Raw genomic sequence first — 17,912 nt, forward strand, 5'->3', positions numbered from 1 at the left:
ACACACACACACACACACAGAGAGAGAGAGTGTGTGTGTGTGCATATGGAAAAGCATATGGAAACCCTTGGCATGGAGGGGAAAATGATCTGAGGACCACTTATGCTGTCCCCATGTTGGCTGAGGTTAACAGAACTACATTTATGCATATCAGCACTTTCTCTGTTTCATATTACAGCTGCCACTTTTGAAGACTGCTAAGTCTTTTATTTACTGTTTACATCTATCTGTGCATTCATTCTGCAGGTGCTTTGATCTTCTGACAATTGCTTAATATTTGGCATGTTACTGAAATTAAATATTCTTTAAATAGTTATTGACATTAATTGTTAATTGTTTCATATGCCAGGATAGTTAAACATATTCAGAGACCTCGATTTTGAGGTAGCATAGCTTTGAGTTCAAGAAGCTGAGGACTAAGAATAGAGGAAGCTTAATACCTTCATGCTTGAGGGCCCCTTTGGGAGCCTTTGGGGGGGGCACTACTGGAAGCAGTTGCATCCTTGGTGTGATCCAGCAGGGCTCTTTATATTCTTAATACTTTTTTTTAATATAAACAAGCTTAGGTTTTTTACAGTCAATATTCTGATGTAATTATAATTCCAGTACAGTACTTGTTTTGACATGCTACAAAATTATAATTTGAGAGCCTATGTAGATGAGACATTGAAAGATGGGAGATGTAAGCAATCTCTAATTTATTTAGAAATGATATGGGGGTGGAGGTGGGAGGACAACTGCAATATGATCCTGAGGTTGGAGGGAGGGGGAGCTTCAACCCTTTCCTTGCACCGTTTCCCCAATTTAAATATGCCCTCTCAGCTATTAGCTCGATTTTACAGGTCATTTATTTTGGCCTTTAACCAAACAGTCTTTAAAATGATGTTATCAGTAGGTCCTAATATCAGGTAACAAAAGTCAGTTTGATCCAATGAGCTAAGCTGTTACAGAGTTCTGAAAATTTAAACTCTGATGACACAGATGCTTTTATTTTTTTAATGCATGAACTACAAAAGGTCACAGCGCTCACAAAAATACTGCCAGAAGTTTAATTATATTTCATTATTTTAATAACAAAAAGCAGGTGTGTGCCACCTGCTGGTGAAGCAGTTCAGTTAACAGATTTTGTTTTTAAGATTCAAAATGTTTCTTCAATCAAAAAGTAGCACATACAGTGGTACCTCAGGTTAAGTACTTAATTTGTTCCGGAGGTCCGTTCTTAACCTGAAACTGTTCTTAACCTGAAGCACCACTTTAGCTAATGGGGCCTCCTGCTGCCGCCGCGCCGCCGGAACACAATTTCTGTTCTTATTCTGAAGCAAAGTTCTTAACCTGAAGCAATATTTCTGGGTTAGCGGAGTCTGTAACCTGAAGCGTATGTAACCCAAGGTACCACTGTATTCTAGAAAGGGCTTTAACCGGCCATCAATTTACTGCCTCACAAATGTTACAATTTCCACAATGCAATGCTACAAATATTGACCTCTTATGGAACTCAGAAGGCAGAATTGCCATTAGTACTACGCAATGAAAACATGGCTGTCATGAAGGTGGCTTCTCTTGTTGGGATCACACCATCTCCCTTTTAGTGTTAGAGCTACAAGATCCCAAAGCTAGCAGGTGCTGGTGGGGATGGGTGATGAAGGAAATCCCTGTGTACTGCGTGTCTCTGTTTTCCTTTGTCCTTAAAAAGCAAGGAAGCCCCATGATTCTGTGGGGACCAGAATAAAGCACTGGCCTCATAATTCATCCTCCAAAGAGTCTCACATCCAGTTTATCCAGTTGTATACAATCCTCAGTTTTTTTGGTGGTCACTCCTAGGATTATCCCATGCACTATCCTCTCTCATCTTATCCCAATTTGTTGTCTCCCCTTTTCGTGCTCCAGCACCCAGAAAGCAATCACCCTCGACAATCTTTTCCTCCTTCAAACCCTTCACCTAGTCACCACCACAGAAATCTTGCTTCCTAGGGCTGGCATTGCCAGTTTTACAGCTCTCACCTTCTGCCACACTTTGCTTTGCAAGCTGCAGTAGTGATGTTGGTCTTTCCCTTTTCCAATACTTCATCCCTTACTGAAACCCAGCCTAAGTCCCTGTAACTGAACTTAACTCATATTCTTCTGTTAATTCTCAGCTTCCTCTTCTCTGTTGCCTTCCTGCACAGAACTCTCACACCCCCCTTTACCGATGTACAACGGTAAAAATTGCAAAATAAATTACATAAAGGAAAATTTCAATTTTCCTCCTCAATATGCACAATGCATACAAAGCTGCTGAATTTATAGCAAATGGACAAATAACTTTTTAGACCTGAGTACAGGTCTCTGTCCTTAATATAAAAGAGAACAAAAGAGTTATATATGCAGCTTGTCGTAATAATGCCCAGCACAGCTCTCTCTCTGCTGCTTCTTCCCTTGGGGAGCAAGTGGGAGGAGGGAAATCAGTCGTGTCTAATTACTAGAGAACAAATGGGAAAGAAGAAAAAACAATGATCCAAAACTATAAACAGAGCTGGGCGGAAGAGGAATAGCTGAAATTGCATACACAAAGCAAAGAACCAACACAAAATCAGTTCAATTCTATTCACATACATATTTAAAGTCAGTAAACTGAATACAAAATGAAATGCTGATAAAATGAAAAATCAAGGTAAAGCCAGTTCATATGCTTTCATAACTCTGTCTACACTGAAATCTGAATCAATGTCAGTTTATAAATGCAAAAGTATTCAATGATTTTAACAAATGCTGGGTAATTACCCAGAAACAATATAAAATTTGTTGAATTGTTGTTCTATCTGATTTGTTAAAGAATTTAAGTTGTGTTCCAATTGCAGGCCCTCAAAAGAATGATGAAATTATTTAAAATGGGCACTCAATTTTTGATGGTACTTTCTGTGCTTGTTGAAAGAGGCCAAAGAGATCTACAATTCCCCAGAGGAAACCTGAGAAATGGCTACTACATCCAAGAAAAACAGCAGGGACACAAAATGACTCACTCCCAAACTGGGGAGGTAATGATGAATATATTATTCTTCTAAGTCCCTGTAATTGGAATAAAGAGGATTTAGACAGAGTAAGGACTTATTTACAGAATGTACCCATTTCCCAAGGAGACTTTATTGCAGGCAGAGCAAGGTGCAAAGACACCAAGGATTACTTCCTTGCCTCAGGAAGTGGTAGTGGAGTCCTGACTGGGAGTTTGGACATATTTTTTCCTATGGAAGTGTGTGACTTTTGAATCAAGTACTGTGTTATATTTGGGGTTGCCTTTGAAAAGTGATTAGAAACTTCAGCTGGTTTGGAAGACTGCAGTAAAGCTGCTGACAGGAGCTTGGCACTGTGAGAATATTGCACTACTTCTTAACTCCAGTGATTCCTAGTTTGTTTCTAGATGCAGCTCAATGTCTTGGTTTTAACCTCCAAAGCCCTAAACTAGAAGCAGGGAACCTACAGCCCCCTACTTAATTTCATCAGCCTCCCAACTTTTCTAAGGACTCTTTACCACTGAGGTAATGGGTAGCACAGCTGCTCTCTGCTGAGAATAGCATAAAAGATAAGATACTCCCACCCGCTAGCAATATTTGGGAGGAGTTACTTCAGAGTAAACATGCTAACCCAGTTTTTACCTGGAACAAGTTGCTGACAGAGCCCACTGACTGGTGTCACCTACTTTATGAAATGTTGGAAATATCTATTTCCATTCATCCATTCCTTGAAAGGAGCAGGTGTCCTCATAGAATTGTAGAGTAGTAAGGGACCCCAAGTTATCTAGTTTAACCCCTTGTAATGCAGGGAATCTCACTCAATTAAAGCATCCAGGACATATGGCCATCTAACCTCTGCTGAAAAACCTCCAAGGAAAGAGAGTCCACAACCTCCCGAGGGAGTTTGTTCCAGTGTCAAACAGCTTTTACCTGCTTCTCTCTGCAGGGATGGTTATATGGCTCCTGTTAAGCAATGGATCCCAACCTGAGTAGCCAGAGCTTCTCAAGCGGGTAATATCCCAGAACCATCTTCCTAGGCAGTTCGTTCTATCTATCTATCTATCTATCTATCTATCTATCTATCTATCTATCAGCATATAATTAAGAACCTGTAAAAAAACCCACTTAGCAATACAAGAATTCACTCTGGTATGTGCTCCACCATAGACTTTTTTTTGTAGGTCAACAGCCCTTAATAGAAAAATAGTTCCCCACTCCTGTCCTATACTCTGTTTATCAGAAAGACTGCTTGCTGCCCTCTGAATATAGCCAACAACTATAACCTTAACTGGAAGCCATTCTCTTGGCACCTCTGCCTGCACAAGGTAATCCAAGGAAGATGATATTTTCTCTGGTTGTACTCCAATTTTGGAACACATTTCCCAAGAAGACCCACCTGCAACCTTTATTGCATATTTTAGGAACCCAACAAAGACTGTACTATTTTTCTGGGCTTTCAGTAGTTGACCTATAATAATAATAATAATAATAATAATAATAATTTATTATTTATACCCCGCCCATCTGGCTGAGTTTCCCCAGCCACTCTGGGCGGCTCCCAATCAGTATTAAAAACAATACAGCATTACATATTAAAAACATCCCTGAACAGGGCTGCCTTAAGATGTCTTCTGAACGTCAGGTAATTCTTTATCTCTTTGACATCTGATGGGAGGGCGTTCCACAGGGCGGGCGCCACTACCGAGAAGGCCCTCTGTCTGGTTCCCTGTAGCCTCATTTCTCGCAATGAGGGAACCGCCAGAAGGCCCTCAGCGCTGGATCTCAGTGTCCGGGCTGAACGATGGGGGTGGAGACGCTCCTTCAGGTATACAGGACCGAGGCCGTTTAGGGCTTTAAAGGTCAGCACCAACACTTTGAATCGTGCTCGGAAACGTACTGGGAGCCAATGCAGATCTCTCAGAACCGGTGTTATGTGGTCCCGGCGGCTACTCCCAGTCACCAGTCTAGCTGCCGCATTCTGGATTAATTGCAGTTTCCGGGTCACCTTCAAAGTGACCCTATTTAAGATTCAGCGGTTTTTTGGGTAGCAGCGTTAGTTTTCTGGTGGAAAAAATACTAATTTATTTACTGGCTGCTCTCTTTATTTGAGTTCACATGTTGCTGTTTTATCTTGCTGCTGCTTTGTATTTTACAGTGCTGAATACTTTACTGGTTTTCTTTAATTGTTAAACTGCTTTGGCTGCTAGCTTGCAAAAAGATAACCCATTATTCTAAAATAATTTAAAAATAATTTAATAAAAAGCAGTATTTTATTCAGAAGGGCGTTTCACTCAAAAACTTTGTTAGAATAACTGAAATAAGTGTTCAGATCAAGCCAGCAGTTAGCTTCTTACCCCTGTTGCCTGTAGATGTTGCCTAAATTCATCCATTGTTGTGTTTGAGATGCTCATATCCCTGAACATTCCTTCCAGTTTTGATGTGAACTGACATCCACATTCAGTCTATAAAAAAGAAGAGATCAATTCTTTTAAAATTATATATGCTATTATATATATATATATTTAGCCCACATACTTGGAACCAGAACATTACAAAATATGGAGAAAATGTTTGAACTTGTTAAAGATATGAAAAAGCGAAACACATTCTGCTTGATTCCAATCATCAGTTCCAACAGTAGAAAACATCCCAAAATGTTTACCACAAAATGTTGTGCTATTAATGTAAAAGTATGCCATGATTTTAATGGTTGATGGGCAGGGTATAAATATATTATTATTATTATTATTATTATTATTATTATTATTATTATTATTATTATTATTACTACTACTACTACTACTACTACTACACCAGGTTGGGGGGACGGACAAAAGTTGTTCTGTAAATGAACAGAAGAACCTGCTTCCCAATCTTTTAAAAAATATAACAAAATATGTCTTCCTTATTCTTTATGTTTAGGAGGAAAGTTACAACTTTTGAATCAGGCTTTAAAGCCTTCCAAGTTATTCTAAATGACGTGCTATCTCCTATTGTTTTATATTATTGGGTTTTTGTTTTTATTAAATACCACTCTGTCTTAAGAGGAAACACAAAAATAAAGAACCCACAGTATAGGAACATACACAAATAGAAAAAACAGGGGTTCCGGTCAGCATACAAAGTCACATGTCTTTGTATACTGGCTTGAACCCTTGTTTTTTCTATTTGTGTATGTCTTAAAAGGAAAAGCAGGATATAAATAATTTCAAATTTAAAAATTAGAAATTTCTTCCCAGGTGCATTCTTAAAATCCCAGTTTAGTTCCAGTGGTACTATCCAAAGAAGCACATTACATGAAGTGCTTTTTTTAGCAGGATAAAGAAGAGGAAAAGATGGATTGGAAGGTTAGGGTGGGGTGTTTTTCAATCCTTCTCCAAGAAGGAATAGCAGGTAAGTATTCGCTTTGTTGTGAAAATAAGGAAGAGGACTGTAGCTTAGATGGAGAATGGGGAGGAACCTTTTGCCCTGCACCAGGGGTTCCAGAAAATCTGTGAACAGGGAAAATTGACATTACCTGCTTCATTCTATCCTCTTCAACTCCTCCCTGCTTTTCAAGCTTTCTGGCAGGAAATCGACTGCAGTTCCAAATACTGCAGTTTTAAGTTTTAAAAACAGTATGAATAGACTTTTGCTGGCAATGAAATTTTTTTATTGCCCTACCTTTAGTATTTAGAAATATAGCATACTGCAATGATCCCACATTAGCTAAAATTATGACAACTGAATGTTTGACTGAAACCAGAAATAAAGGGAAACAGTCACTAAGTAAAAGATTGCAGGGACTAACTTTACCTTTAGCTTAGATATCATGTTTTTCTCAGAGTCATCTGAAACACTTTTGTTTGTTAGAAGCCTCCTTGCCAAGTGCTGTTTATAGTATCGTTCAAAAACATCCTTCTCTTGCATAAACCTAAACAAAACCATTGCCTTGTCCAATATAGTCTCTACTTCTTGCTCAGTTAGCTGTAAAGACAAAAACATTATTTTTCAACCAAATGCTACCAATCTCCATCACTAGAGATCGTGCCCACAAAAGCCTATTAATTAAGAAACACTCATAGCACAATCAATGCATTTTTACTCAGAAATAAATCCTGCTCTGCTCATGTAGCGTGTAGCATGGCAGCCACAGCCTTCTCAGGGCAGCTTCACACTTCACAAAATAACACTGTCTGTGATTCACTGTGATAAAACACTAAGTGGGAATGGGAGACATATCTTCAAATGTACGAAGGCATGGACTTCAAGTTTTTGGCACAACAGTAACTTGTTAGGGGACAAAAGTTCAAGTACTAAATGGGAACATATTTTGCTGGGTGGGCTGGAGATGTATTGCTGTGCAAGACCCACCAGAACACATACATTAGTACTTCTGACACTGCCACCAGTAACACTTTCCTTTTAACATAGGTCATTTTAAAATGTCAATAATTATCAGCATTATCATTCTAAAAACAACTATGACTAACAGTGGTTAAGTCAATCAAGAATTATTCAGTTCTCTATTTACACACATATATAGTTCATGCAGTTGCAAAAGATTCTGACAAGCACATATAATTTGTTCACTCATCTGCACTGATTATTGCATTTTGAAAGTTAAAACAGTATACTTTCAGGATCATAAGAGAACAGAAGTTTGCACAAATATATGTTGCTGTTTTGTCACAAATTTGCATAGTTGTAACTGAAAATATACTTACTCCCTTGACTCCTTTTTTTAACTTGTCATCAATAAATAATGAGAGGTACTCTGGAGACCTAGAGTTAAGGTTCAGGAAATACTCAAAGTCACCCGCAATGGTTTGTTTGAAGAGCCTGTCGTTATTGAAAGATTCTTGAAGGAAGCGATCAAACCTACTCTTCAAATCCAGTAAACCCTTAGAAAAATAAAGAATATTTTTATATTCAGGTAGGTAGCCGTGTTGGTCCGACACAGTTGAACTGAATTAAAAAATTGTCCAGTTTGTTCTGGGTATAAGCTTTCAGGTTTCTGAAGAAGTATGCATGCACATGAAAGCTTATACCCAGAACAAACTTAGTTGGTCTCTATGGTGCTAATGGACAATTTTTTAATTTATTTCAAATAACGTTCAAATATGTTACAGATTTCGATTATATGTTGTATGGAAATCACATCCATTGTGAGGTTATTTGACTGAAAACTATTTGCTCATTGCTTCAAAGTGTCTAGAAACTTTACTTGACATTAGGTTAAGCTTAGAAAAACCTGGTATTTCAAATGGAAAAGAAAATCCATTGTTAAGTATAGATTTCTTTCTCAAGTGCAGAGGACAGCTAGCAAGAGGATGTTACCAGGGTTCACATGCATCCTGTATAACCTCAAGCACCATCTTGCAACTACCACCACCAACTCTTTTTCATTATGGTTGTATTTGCTCCTGGAGGTCCAAGTCACAGGCAACAGCCTCACATGCTGGACTGTGAAGTGAATGACAGCTGCATGTCCTGGCTCTTCCTAGAATTCAAACATTCAACAGTTTGGGTCTTGGTGCCATGGTTTCTAGGGCATAGCAAAGTGCTCTTCACCTCTCTGTATTTTGGTTCTACACTTGGGGAAGAATGATTTGGGGAAGGTTCTGGGAGTGCAGTCCATTTCAATGATCACTGGGCGATTTCAATGAAATTCTGAATATCTTCCTTAAGACCAAGGTGACTTGGGTGAGGATGCTGCCTAGGAGTATGTAGGCAGGGCCCCAGGATTCCAAGATGCTTCAGATGGCTTAAAGAAGATCAGTGCTGAAATTGCCGAGGTGGCATTTTAGTGGGCTGCTGTAGCCATTTGTCAACAAGTGATCTCTTGGAACTTGCCCCACTTGCTTTAGAAGGATGATGTCCACCTGTCTGCTAAGAGGTGTGATCTTTACAAATGGACTCTCCTGTGTGGGGTTTCCTTTGCTTCTATTCTAGCTGCTTTAGTTGCTGCAGGTGATTTATTTTTTTTTGGTCTGTCCTGAGAAATGTTGAAGGTTTGGGTCTTGTCAGTTCTACAGGGATGAGAAAGGAGTCAAGCAAAGTTTGCCCTTTCTTGTGGCAAGTCCACCAGTGGCAGAAGAGCAGCCAGATCTGAAGTTCAATTAAGATGGGCAAATGAGATATGTAAGGTTTAACTACCTGAATATAGTCAACTGGGTTCTTTCCTTCTCCTTCTTCAGATACAAGAGCTTTACCTTGCTCTCGGAGGTAGGAGCTCATACACTCACACATTGTCTTAAGACCATTCGGCACACGGCTGAACAGCTTGTACATACAAGCAAGATCTGCAATGGAGGAAAAGTATATTAACTACCACCAACATGGTATTTATATCACAAGACAGCAGATGAACAGAAAAAGTGTTCTCAAATTTTTGTCAACTCATATTTTAACATGAAGTCTCATTGTGAGGCTCTTCCTTCTGTCCTGGAATAGCAGACACAACAGACCTGTCCTAAATGTTACCTTAATTTTTGTTCTTCACCTTTTGGCTGCTATATTATTTTAAATAATAAAATCATTATGGTGATTTGCTGCAGCAGTATGGCACATTGAGCGTCTTTGAATATAAGAGCTATAAATGTTTAAAATTTAAATTTAAAAAAGTTTTCAGCACAGAGTGTCCAATTCAACAACAAAATATAATAAAACTAATGCCAGATTACAAATTAAAAACCCTAATGAATCCTAATGCTATGTTATGCTAAGTGAGCAATGGCTTTTAAACTAGGATTGGTAAATATAATTGTATTTAAGTAGAATTTGGTTGATCACAATAAGCAAGCATGAATACCACATAAACTATTAAAAAGTTTCTTGGAGATACATAACATTTTATTGCTGTTGCAAGGAATGAACTGAGCTGAAACTCATTTCAGGTGAGCTCCCATCTCACTCATTAGTTACCATCACAAGCATATAGAGCACACACTAATACAAATCTGCTAATGGAACTATGCAAAGCAAAAAGTTTACATTAGTAAATATTGATGAGAGGCAGACATTATAGTTTTCTAAAATAAAATGGCATTTCTTACAAAATCTTTGGACATGTAGGAAGTATCTATAGCTTAGTCACAATAATTATTCTTTAGGCAGCTTTAGATAGAATAATGCTACTGAAGGAATGGAAAACACAGTTGTTTTTTCAGTATATATGTATCATTTCATATTTCAACAGAAATCTGTAAGGAATATAGATACTTTAACAAAAAGGAATAAATATTAAGAATTATTTAGTACACTTCATTCTTATAAACTACTTCAGTGCCTGTAAACCAGCATAATCTGGATTTACCTTCTGTTTTTCCATTTTTTAGCATGTGAACTAGACCAGAATTCTCCATTTCCACTATAGTCTTCATATGCTTGGAAATAAGCTCTCTCTCAACAACTTTTACAATTGGCTCTTCAGTTGATTTATCAAGGCAGTGCATCACACGTTCTATTTCTTCATTAATTCTAGCTTCTACTTTCTTGATATAAACTGAAGCACTATTTTCTGCTAAAAACTTCTGGCTCTCCATCTGTATTGGAACAAAGCAGAGGCACGCCATGTGATACTATAATATTCTGAAAGAATTGCTACAGATGCACTCCCCCACCATAAACATTTTTAATTGAAATAAGACTTCATACCTATTACCTTGATGTAATCCATACATCAACTCTGTATTATTATTCATATATTACAGTATGCAATGAGGATTAAAGGATGGTGCTTGGCCTCATGTCCATGACACAGGCAGGATTTGAAGTAGGAATTTCCCAATTTATAACTCTGCTATGCCACATCAGCTTTGAACATGCCCCCTAATTAGTGATACAGTGGTGCCTCGCAAGACGAAAAGAATCCGTTCCGCGAGTCTCTTCTTCTAGCGTTTTTTTTGTCTTGCGAAGCAAGCCCATTGACGGCTTAGCGGCTTAGCGCTATTAGCGGTTTAGCGGCTTTTAGCGGCTTATCGGATAAGCGGCTTAGAAAAGGGGGGGAGGGGGAAAAACCTGCAGGAACTTGCAAGACATTTTCGTCTTGCGAAGTAAGCCCATAGGAAATTCGTTTTGCGAAGCACCTCCAAAACGGAAAACTCTTTCGTCTAGCGAGTTTTCCGTCTTGCAAGGCATTCGTCTTGCGGGGCACCACTGTACTTGTTAATTTAGAACCCAGCAATACAGCCTTGTGGATATGGGTTGGGATTCATTCCCGCCACCATCTGCGCACTTATCTTTCTTCGGAATTGGAGCATCCTGCACTTTATGGGATTCCACTCCAAAGGACCCCCCCCCCCTGAATCTGAGTGCATGCATGGAAGGGGGCTCCCACTGAAAAGCAGCAGAGATTAAAAGATGCCATGTGCGAAAAGAATACCATCCGTACGATATATTGAGAGTGTGAGACATCGCCTTCTTCTTTCCCACTGCAGCCCAAATTATGCTCTGGAGGGCCCCCACCCTACCTGCCGGAGCAGATTCTGAGGGCACAAAAAGCGCTTCAGGGAGGAGGAGAGGAAAACAAAATTGCACTGCGTAAGTGGAAGTCCATTCTGCTTATGCATAACCAGCATTGGATACAACTAAGTTTTCCTATTTTCCAAATAACATTTTATTTTTGCTGGATGTTTGGGACAGTGAATCTTTAAGCAGAATAGCAGTCAATATCTACAATTAAAAACCTTATATTGGGGGGGGGGGGAGGAATGATTAGAAAGATTACTTGCAAGTAATTCCAAACGAATTCATTAAACAGATTAACACCAATAAACAGTTAACATCACATACACTTGAAACATATTTTGTACCTGAAAGAATTCTGCTGACATCTCTAAAAATGGGGCTTCAAAATCTTCTTCATAGACAGATCTTCCTTCAAGGCCTAGAATCATTAACATCTGACAAGCATTTCTGATTGCTCCTCTGTCAAAATATTAAATCAGATGTTGAGATTAGATATATTTTAGCAGAAGTAGTATTTTCAAAGTCATTCAACAAAACATCCTCATATAATTTTCACCCTCAGCGATCAATGCAAGTCCCTCTCATAAAGGATGTAAGAATTAAAAGAGAGCAAGGAAGAGACTTCTCCACTCTTACCCCTGAGATTATAGTAGTTGACCACAAGCAGAGATAACAAAAATGTGTATTGCTGCTGAACTTCAAGAGGCAGTTTAAGAAATCCCTCCTTTGGTGGGCTCTTTGGAGACTATAGTGACACCAGGTTTACTCAGAACTGACAGGCTGCTCAACTTGATTTCCTAGCTATAATGATTTCTCGTTGTCTCCATTTAGATCTGGTATAATTAGTTATTGAAGAGACTGAACCGTGAACCATGAAGTCATAAATTCTATCATTCCAGCTGCCATGAATTCACTAGGTGGCATTAGATAGCTTCCCTTATCCTCACCGCCATCTGCAATATGCAGGGAATGGCCTGTTTTGCAGACTTTAAGAGGATCACTGAGAGTGTATGCAAATGTTATGTATTATTCTGAGTAAGGAGATTGTTTAGAACCAATTATTTTAGATAAGATTATAAAAGTTCCTTTACTGGCTCTTCTGAAAATTTTTAGATACTTCATCTTTAAGTCACTGATCTTATTCAGTGTTCTCAAGTGCACAAAAACACACACACCAATTCCCTAATTTCACAACTTTCTCCATCTCTAGAAACTCCTCAGCTGAAAATAATAATAATTTAATACTCACAGCAACCAGTCCATATGCAATTTTGTACAGGAAAATAGCTAAATTATGAAATTGGAATAGGAACTTCACACTAACTTATCTGTGTAAATTTGTAGATATCAATATCTTGATAAGCATTAAGGGCAATATCCAATGAACTCATTCCATTAGCACAAGGATTTATGCCTGCACAACAAAACTCTTCCCCCATCTTCAGTATATTCCAATCCCATATCTACTCCTGAGTGTTGAAGGAACCCCTGGAATTGATTTGGGAGTACACAGAAGGGAAATCCCACTGTGCAAGCAGATATCCTTGTGCCAACAGAATGGGTCACACAGCACTACTTTGAATACAGCCTTTAGGGTTGCGTAGCAATGTGGAGTTGGCCAAGTTGAAATACTGTGTACACATTTTAAATTACTCACGAAGTGTTAATAGCTACTAGAATTCCAACACTGTAACACTCTGTAACTATGTCAGAAGAACAATTTGTTTACAAGCAAAGATGTGTTGAGAATGAAGCTCCCTAAACACTCCAAAGGAGGAGAATGTTGCGCAACTGGTATATACAGCCATATACAGTATTCATAAAATGCCAATGGGGAACCTGCAGCCAACCTGCAGCCAAAATAGAATCAAGTTTCAAATTGTTTTTAAAATGGTAAGGAATGGGGCCGGGGGGAGGCAAATAGCTACTGCAGTGGCAGAGAAGGTAAGAAATGGATACTGAATATATTGATGGCATGTATTTTTTTTAAAAAAATGTTTCAGTTATCATCTTGATTTTGATAATATAGTGTACTAACAGTATTAGCCACCCAGGGAATTTTTATTGATGGCCTCGTAAAATATATCCCACTATTATTAAAAATGAAATTAAAAAACACAAACAAAAGCACAACAGCAGCAAGATTAACTCATGCACACAAAACAAAGATCTTGCAAGAGTGATATCAAAGCTATTTTTTGCAGTTGTACCTGTCCACAACTTCTCCTTTCCGTTCCCTTGCAATCATGTCCAACAATGTCTGTCGTAGATGATCCCTAATACACCCGTAACGTACAACTTGATCTCGAAAGATAATTAATCCCAAGTTGTAGACATTTTCCACATTATTTTGTTGTACATATACACGGTCCTAAAATTAAAATATAAATAATAAGGCTTGTATACAATACCACTCTTATGCAGTTTATCCAGAGACTGCTTACAGCTACATGAGCATACCTCAGTCACCCCCTCCCCAAAACAACCTCCAATGCACTTTGTCTTGAAAACCGATACCAAAATAACTATAAATGGTTATTGCTTATATTGCAGAAAACAACTGTATTACAATTATCAGGGCAAAATAAATAAATTGGAACACACTATCATTTAGGTTCTCTCAAATCATGTGTGTGTTTATCACCATGTAACACACACATATCACCATGTAACACACACATAAATCGATGCAATCAAAACTTTGCCATTTGAAAGATGATAAAGCTGACCAATACAGTAGAGCTCAGACTACATACAAAGAAAAAAGAAATAGATCCTGTGAGTTACACATGTATAATAGAGAACACTGACTGTAAGGAATAGGAGAGCATCATAAAATGGTCTCAGGGTACCTAATCCTAAACAGGAATGGTCCTAGTCAAAACTTGGAAGAGAGACTATTTGGAAACCTTCAGAGCTCTTCAGATGAAAGCAGACATAAAAATGTAATACAATGTAATACAAACATTCTTGGTAGAAGAGTGTTTTCATATGGCACTGGAAATATCTAAGAACCCAATCCTAAATTGTGCTTTGCAAGATTCCTTGTAAAGGTAAAGAGTAGCTGCTCTTTCCATTTAAAAATTAAAATTTCCTGTGACAATATGGTCCACAGAGTAAGACATGATACGTAAAGGGTAAAACATCTAAAACTGTGTTCAGTTCAAAACGCTATTTGAATAAAGCGGAAATCTGAAAGAGTGCACTAGATAAATGACAACAACAACAAAAATCAATCCTGATCTCTTGACATTTCATTAGCAGTCTTTAGCCTAGTTCAGGAGAGATAATAGCAACAGATTTCACATGGAGGCATGGGTGTAGATACTCCACCGCATACCTAGAACAATGCATTATGCAGGTGCCCCACATAGAGGCCGATATATGAGCCTTTCTCTTTCATTATGTAAGCACATCTTGTTAACCTCTATTCCAATCTCAGCTTCCCAAAAGAACCATTCACAATGAAACTACTGAGGAGGAAAAGTGGACTCCAGTGTGTATATGTCCCACATTCATATCAGTTAAAGATTTCAACTTATCATGTCCAATTCTTCCGTCAGTATGAAGATCTACAAGTTTGTTCTTACGACTAAATACTTCTAGCTCCAGAGAGAGAGAAAAATAAGACATTACCTACCATATACATTAGAATGTCTCTAATCATCACCATTGCTGTTTGATGATCATTCCATGCTTGGTTTAATGTTTGGAGGAAGTTGTTATTTAATGAATTTAGCACATCTTCTCGCACCTGCAACCAAATAGAATGTTTCAAAATAACCAAGGCAACTTATTTAATGCAAGTTATTGAAAGCTACTACATATACTGCTATGCTACTGTCACAAGAATGAGCAAAAAGATGTGCCAAATAACCACACTACCAATTCAAATCGCACCACTATTAGGAAGCTCTTTGCATTTAAAAAACAGACAAGTGTTGTCTGCAGATAGTCTGACTCATGAGTATATAAATGAAACATATAGATGAAACTTGTTAATTTATCATGTTTTGTTAGCAGTGTAGGCAGATTTACCATATAGGATAAATGATACATTTAGCCCTGAAGCTCCTAGAAGCATAACCAAATTAATTTTGTGATCCTCACAGCAAGTCATATTACTCACAAACATTTACACTTTTTTCTTACTGGAAGGACAGGAAATAGCCCTAGTTAGTCATGTGCATTGCTGTGCTACTGGGACTTCGTCTTGTAATGTGTGCAAAATGCGAAAGGAAGAGTAATCGTGCTTACTTATCAAGAGCTGACTGACCATGCCATCAGCTCTTTCCTACAATGGCATATGGAAAATGGATTTGAGTAGCAACCTTCTTGGTTGGTTCTTGGAGCCTGCTTGTTTATTTTTTGGTGCCTGCCTCTTCTGGATTTCTCCCTCCTCTTTCTGTGGCAATTGTGACCTTGTCTTCTGGATGCATTTGACGAAGCCTGCCTCTGTTCATTTTTAACTCAGCAGGTAAGTAGTAGAGCAAATGCTTTGCATGCAAAGGATCCCAGGTTCAATCATTGCTATTTCCAGGTAGGGCTGGGAAAGATCCAGATCTGGAATACTAGAGAACTATGGCCAGTCACAGTAAACAATACTGAGCTAGATGGTCTGAGAAGGTATGAGACAGCTTCCTACATTCCCACGTACTGGCACCCAACCTCTGTCTGGAATTATTAGTATTCAATGTTGTTTAAAATATAACTCTTAATTTTATCATAAAACTGTAACGGGAGGAAATAATGTAGTGTCTTCCTCTGTAATGCCTCACAATTTCTGATGGCTCTGATCTACCACTACCACTCTTTTTCCTAATCACTAACATACAGTTGTTGTTTTTGGGCCATATTTCTATGACTAAGCTTTCACTGAGCCCTAACTCAAATTAAACACTTTCTGTGAACCAATTAAAATGTTTGGGGGTTTTATTGGAGGGGGGATTTCTTTGAATGAGTAAGAGGGTGAGGTGTCCTTATAAAAGCATTATAGCTAGGGGTGAGGGAGAGACAGCAAGGCAATATACTATTAAAGATACTTTCATTCATCTTAATGTTGCACAATGTCCCAGAAATGAAAGACAAGTATGGAAGCCTTACAAATAAAATGATAACGATGACAGAAATGTAGTAGGCTGCTGGAGGTGGGACAAAGCTCTCTATCCCTCCTCAGCCAGCCACCAACACACTAGCAAAAACACTTTGCAGGCTAGTGACTTTTGTGCCTTGATTTACAAGGTTGAAGAATGGTCCTTTTTGGATAGAAGGATCCCATCTGAGGCTAACAGGTATTCATCTCAAAATATTTGAAAGTTGTTTGCTGTTCTTTAAATCCCCTTTGCAGCTTACTTTTTGTGATACAAGCATGTAACTGTTTTGATTCCTACAGTAGTCCGTGGAAAGGATAAATTTGGGGAGGAGACTGTCATTTAGCAGCAGCTGCAAGTAACAGTCAGAGGCTGTACATTCTTATCCTTAAAAAAGTAGCATTTGCTAGTTCGCAACTAAAATTCTTAGTCACTACATTTCAACCAGCTGTTGAGTTCAATGTTTATACAATATACAGGCATATTGGGAATGGGGGATATAATTGGCTCCTGTAGCCTTTTAACTTCAAAATTCTCATGTGGTAGCGGGCACACAAAAATAAACATCTAGATTTCAGGACTATTTACTTGTGTTTTAAGAATAGCAGCATTTGACATCGCTATTCCACAAAAAGGTTTATTATTTAGTGAAGTCACATAGCAATATCCCAGAGGAAGTCTTGGCTCTGTTTCCTGCTATACAAACAGCTATAGTCTCTGTGATGAACATCGGGTCCTTGAGAAGGAGGTGTTCAAGTTTTTCTTGTAACATTCACTTGAACAAACAGTTCTGGATATCTTGTAGTACTACTCTGCTCCCAAGTCACAAAAGCACTCTTTGGGAGAAAAAAAATGAAGTCTGTCAGTCAGTCATAGGGAAGATGCCTTATGTTTCATTCTCTTTTCATCTGTAAAGTCTAGGTTCTCCTGCATAGCACATAGAGACTTGGTGTAGTTGTTACTGACAGTGCATTTGATCTGCATCACTCCCTGTACATATATTGCAACCAGTGTTCGACATTAGCCTGTTACCTGGCACATTTTGCACCTGATTGTCGGCCACTTGCAACCAAGTGAAGATCCCTGGGTGCCAGGATGGCACCTGACATCACTATCTGGAGGTGCATGTCTGGGGATCATTGGATCTTGATTGTTTTCACACACTAATACCACATCCTGTAGAATTCTATCAGTTATATTTTATCACAATGGATTTCAGGAACCAAAATGCTTTTTCTGTGCAGCCTGAGCAGGAACAGTGAGCAATGTTATAGGTAACTGTTGCAGCTTGTCTTCACTTACCCCACCCTACTGCCCTGCTCAAAGTTGTGAAGAATATATTTATGTTATGAATTGTGTGTGTCACCATTAAGAAAAAGCAGTA

The 17,912-nt window shown here is 38.4% G+C and overlaps 1 protein-coding gene across 5 annotated transcripts in view; it reads right to left on the reverse strand.

The window, feature by feature from the left end:
* The window catches only part of CUL3 (cullin 3), a 50,065-nt gene that overhangs the window by 5,908 nt on the left and 26,245 nt on the right, over positions 1–17,912 (reverse strand). For all 5 annotated transcript variants that reach the window (XM_081861529.1, XM_081861530.1, XM_081861532.1 and 2 more), the window contains exons 3-10: positions 15,079–15,192; positions 13,649–13,809; positions 11,783–11,897; positions 10,285–10,513; positions 9,126–9,271; positions 7,694–7,870; positions 6,783–6,953; positions 5,342–5,449 (exon numbers count right to left, since the gene is read on the reverse strand). In XM_081861529.1, coding sequence (XP_081717655.1) covers positions 5,342–5,449; positions 6,783–6,953; positions 7,694–7,870; positions 9,126–9,271; positions 10,285–10,513; positions 11,783–11,897; positions 13,649–13,809; positions 15,079–15,192 — 1,221 coding nt within the window. The remainder of the gene's footprint in view (positions 1–5,341; positions 5,450–6,782; positions 6,954–7,693; positions 7,871–9,125; positions 9,272–10,284; positions 10,514–11,782; positions 11,898–13,648; positions 13,810–15,078; positions 15,193–17,912) is intronic.

The sequence above is a fragment of the Podarcis erhardii genome (genome assembly GCF_964252035.2).
Source record: "Podarcis erhardii genome assembly, chromosome: 5".
Classification (NCBI taxonomy): Eukaryota; Metazoa; Chordata; class Lepidosauria; order Squamata; family Lacertidae; genus Podarcis; species Podarcis erhardii.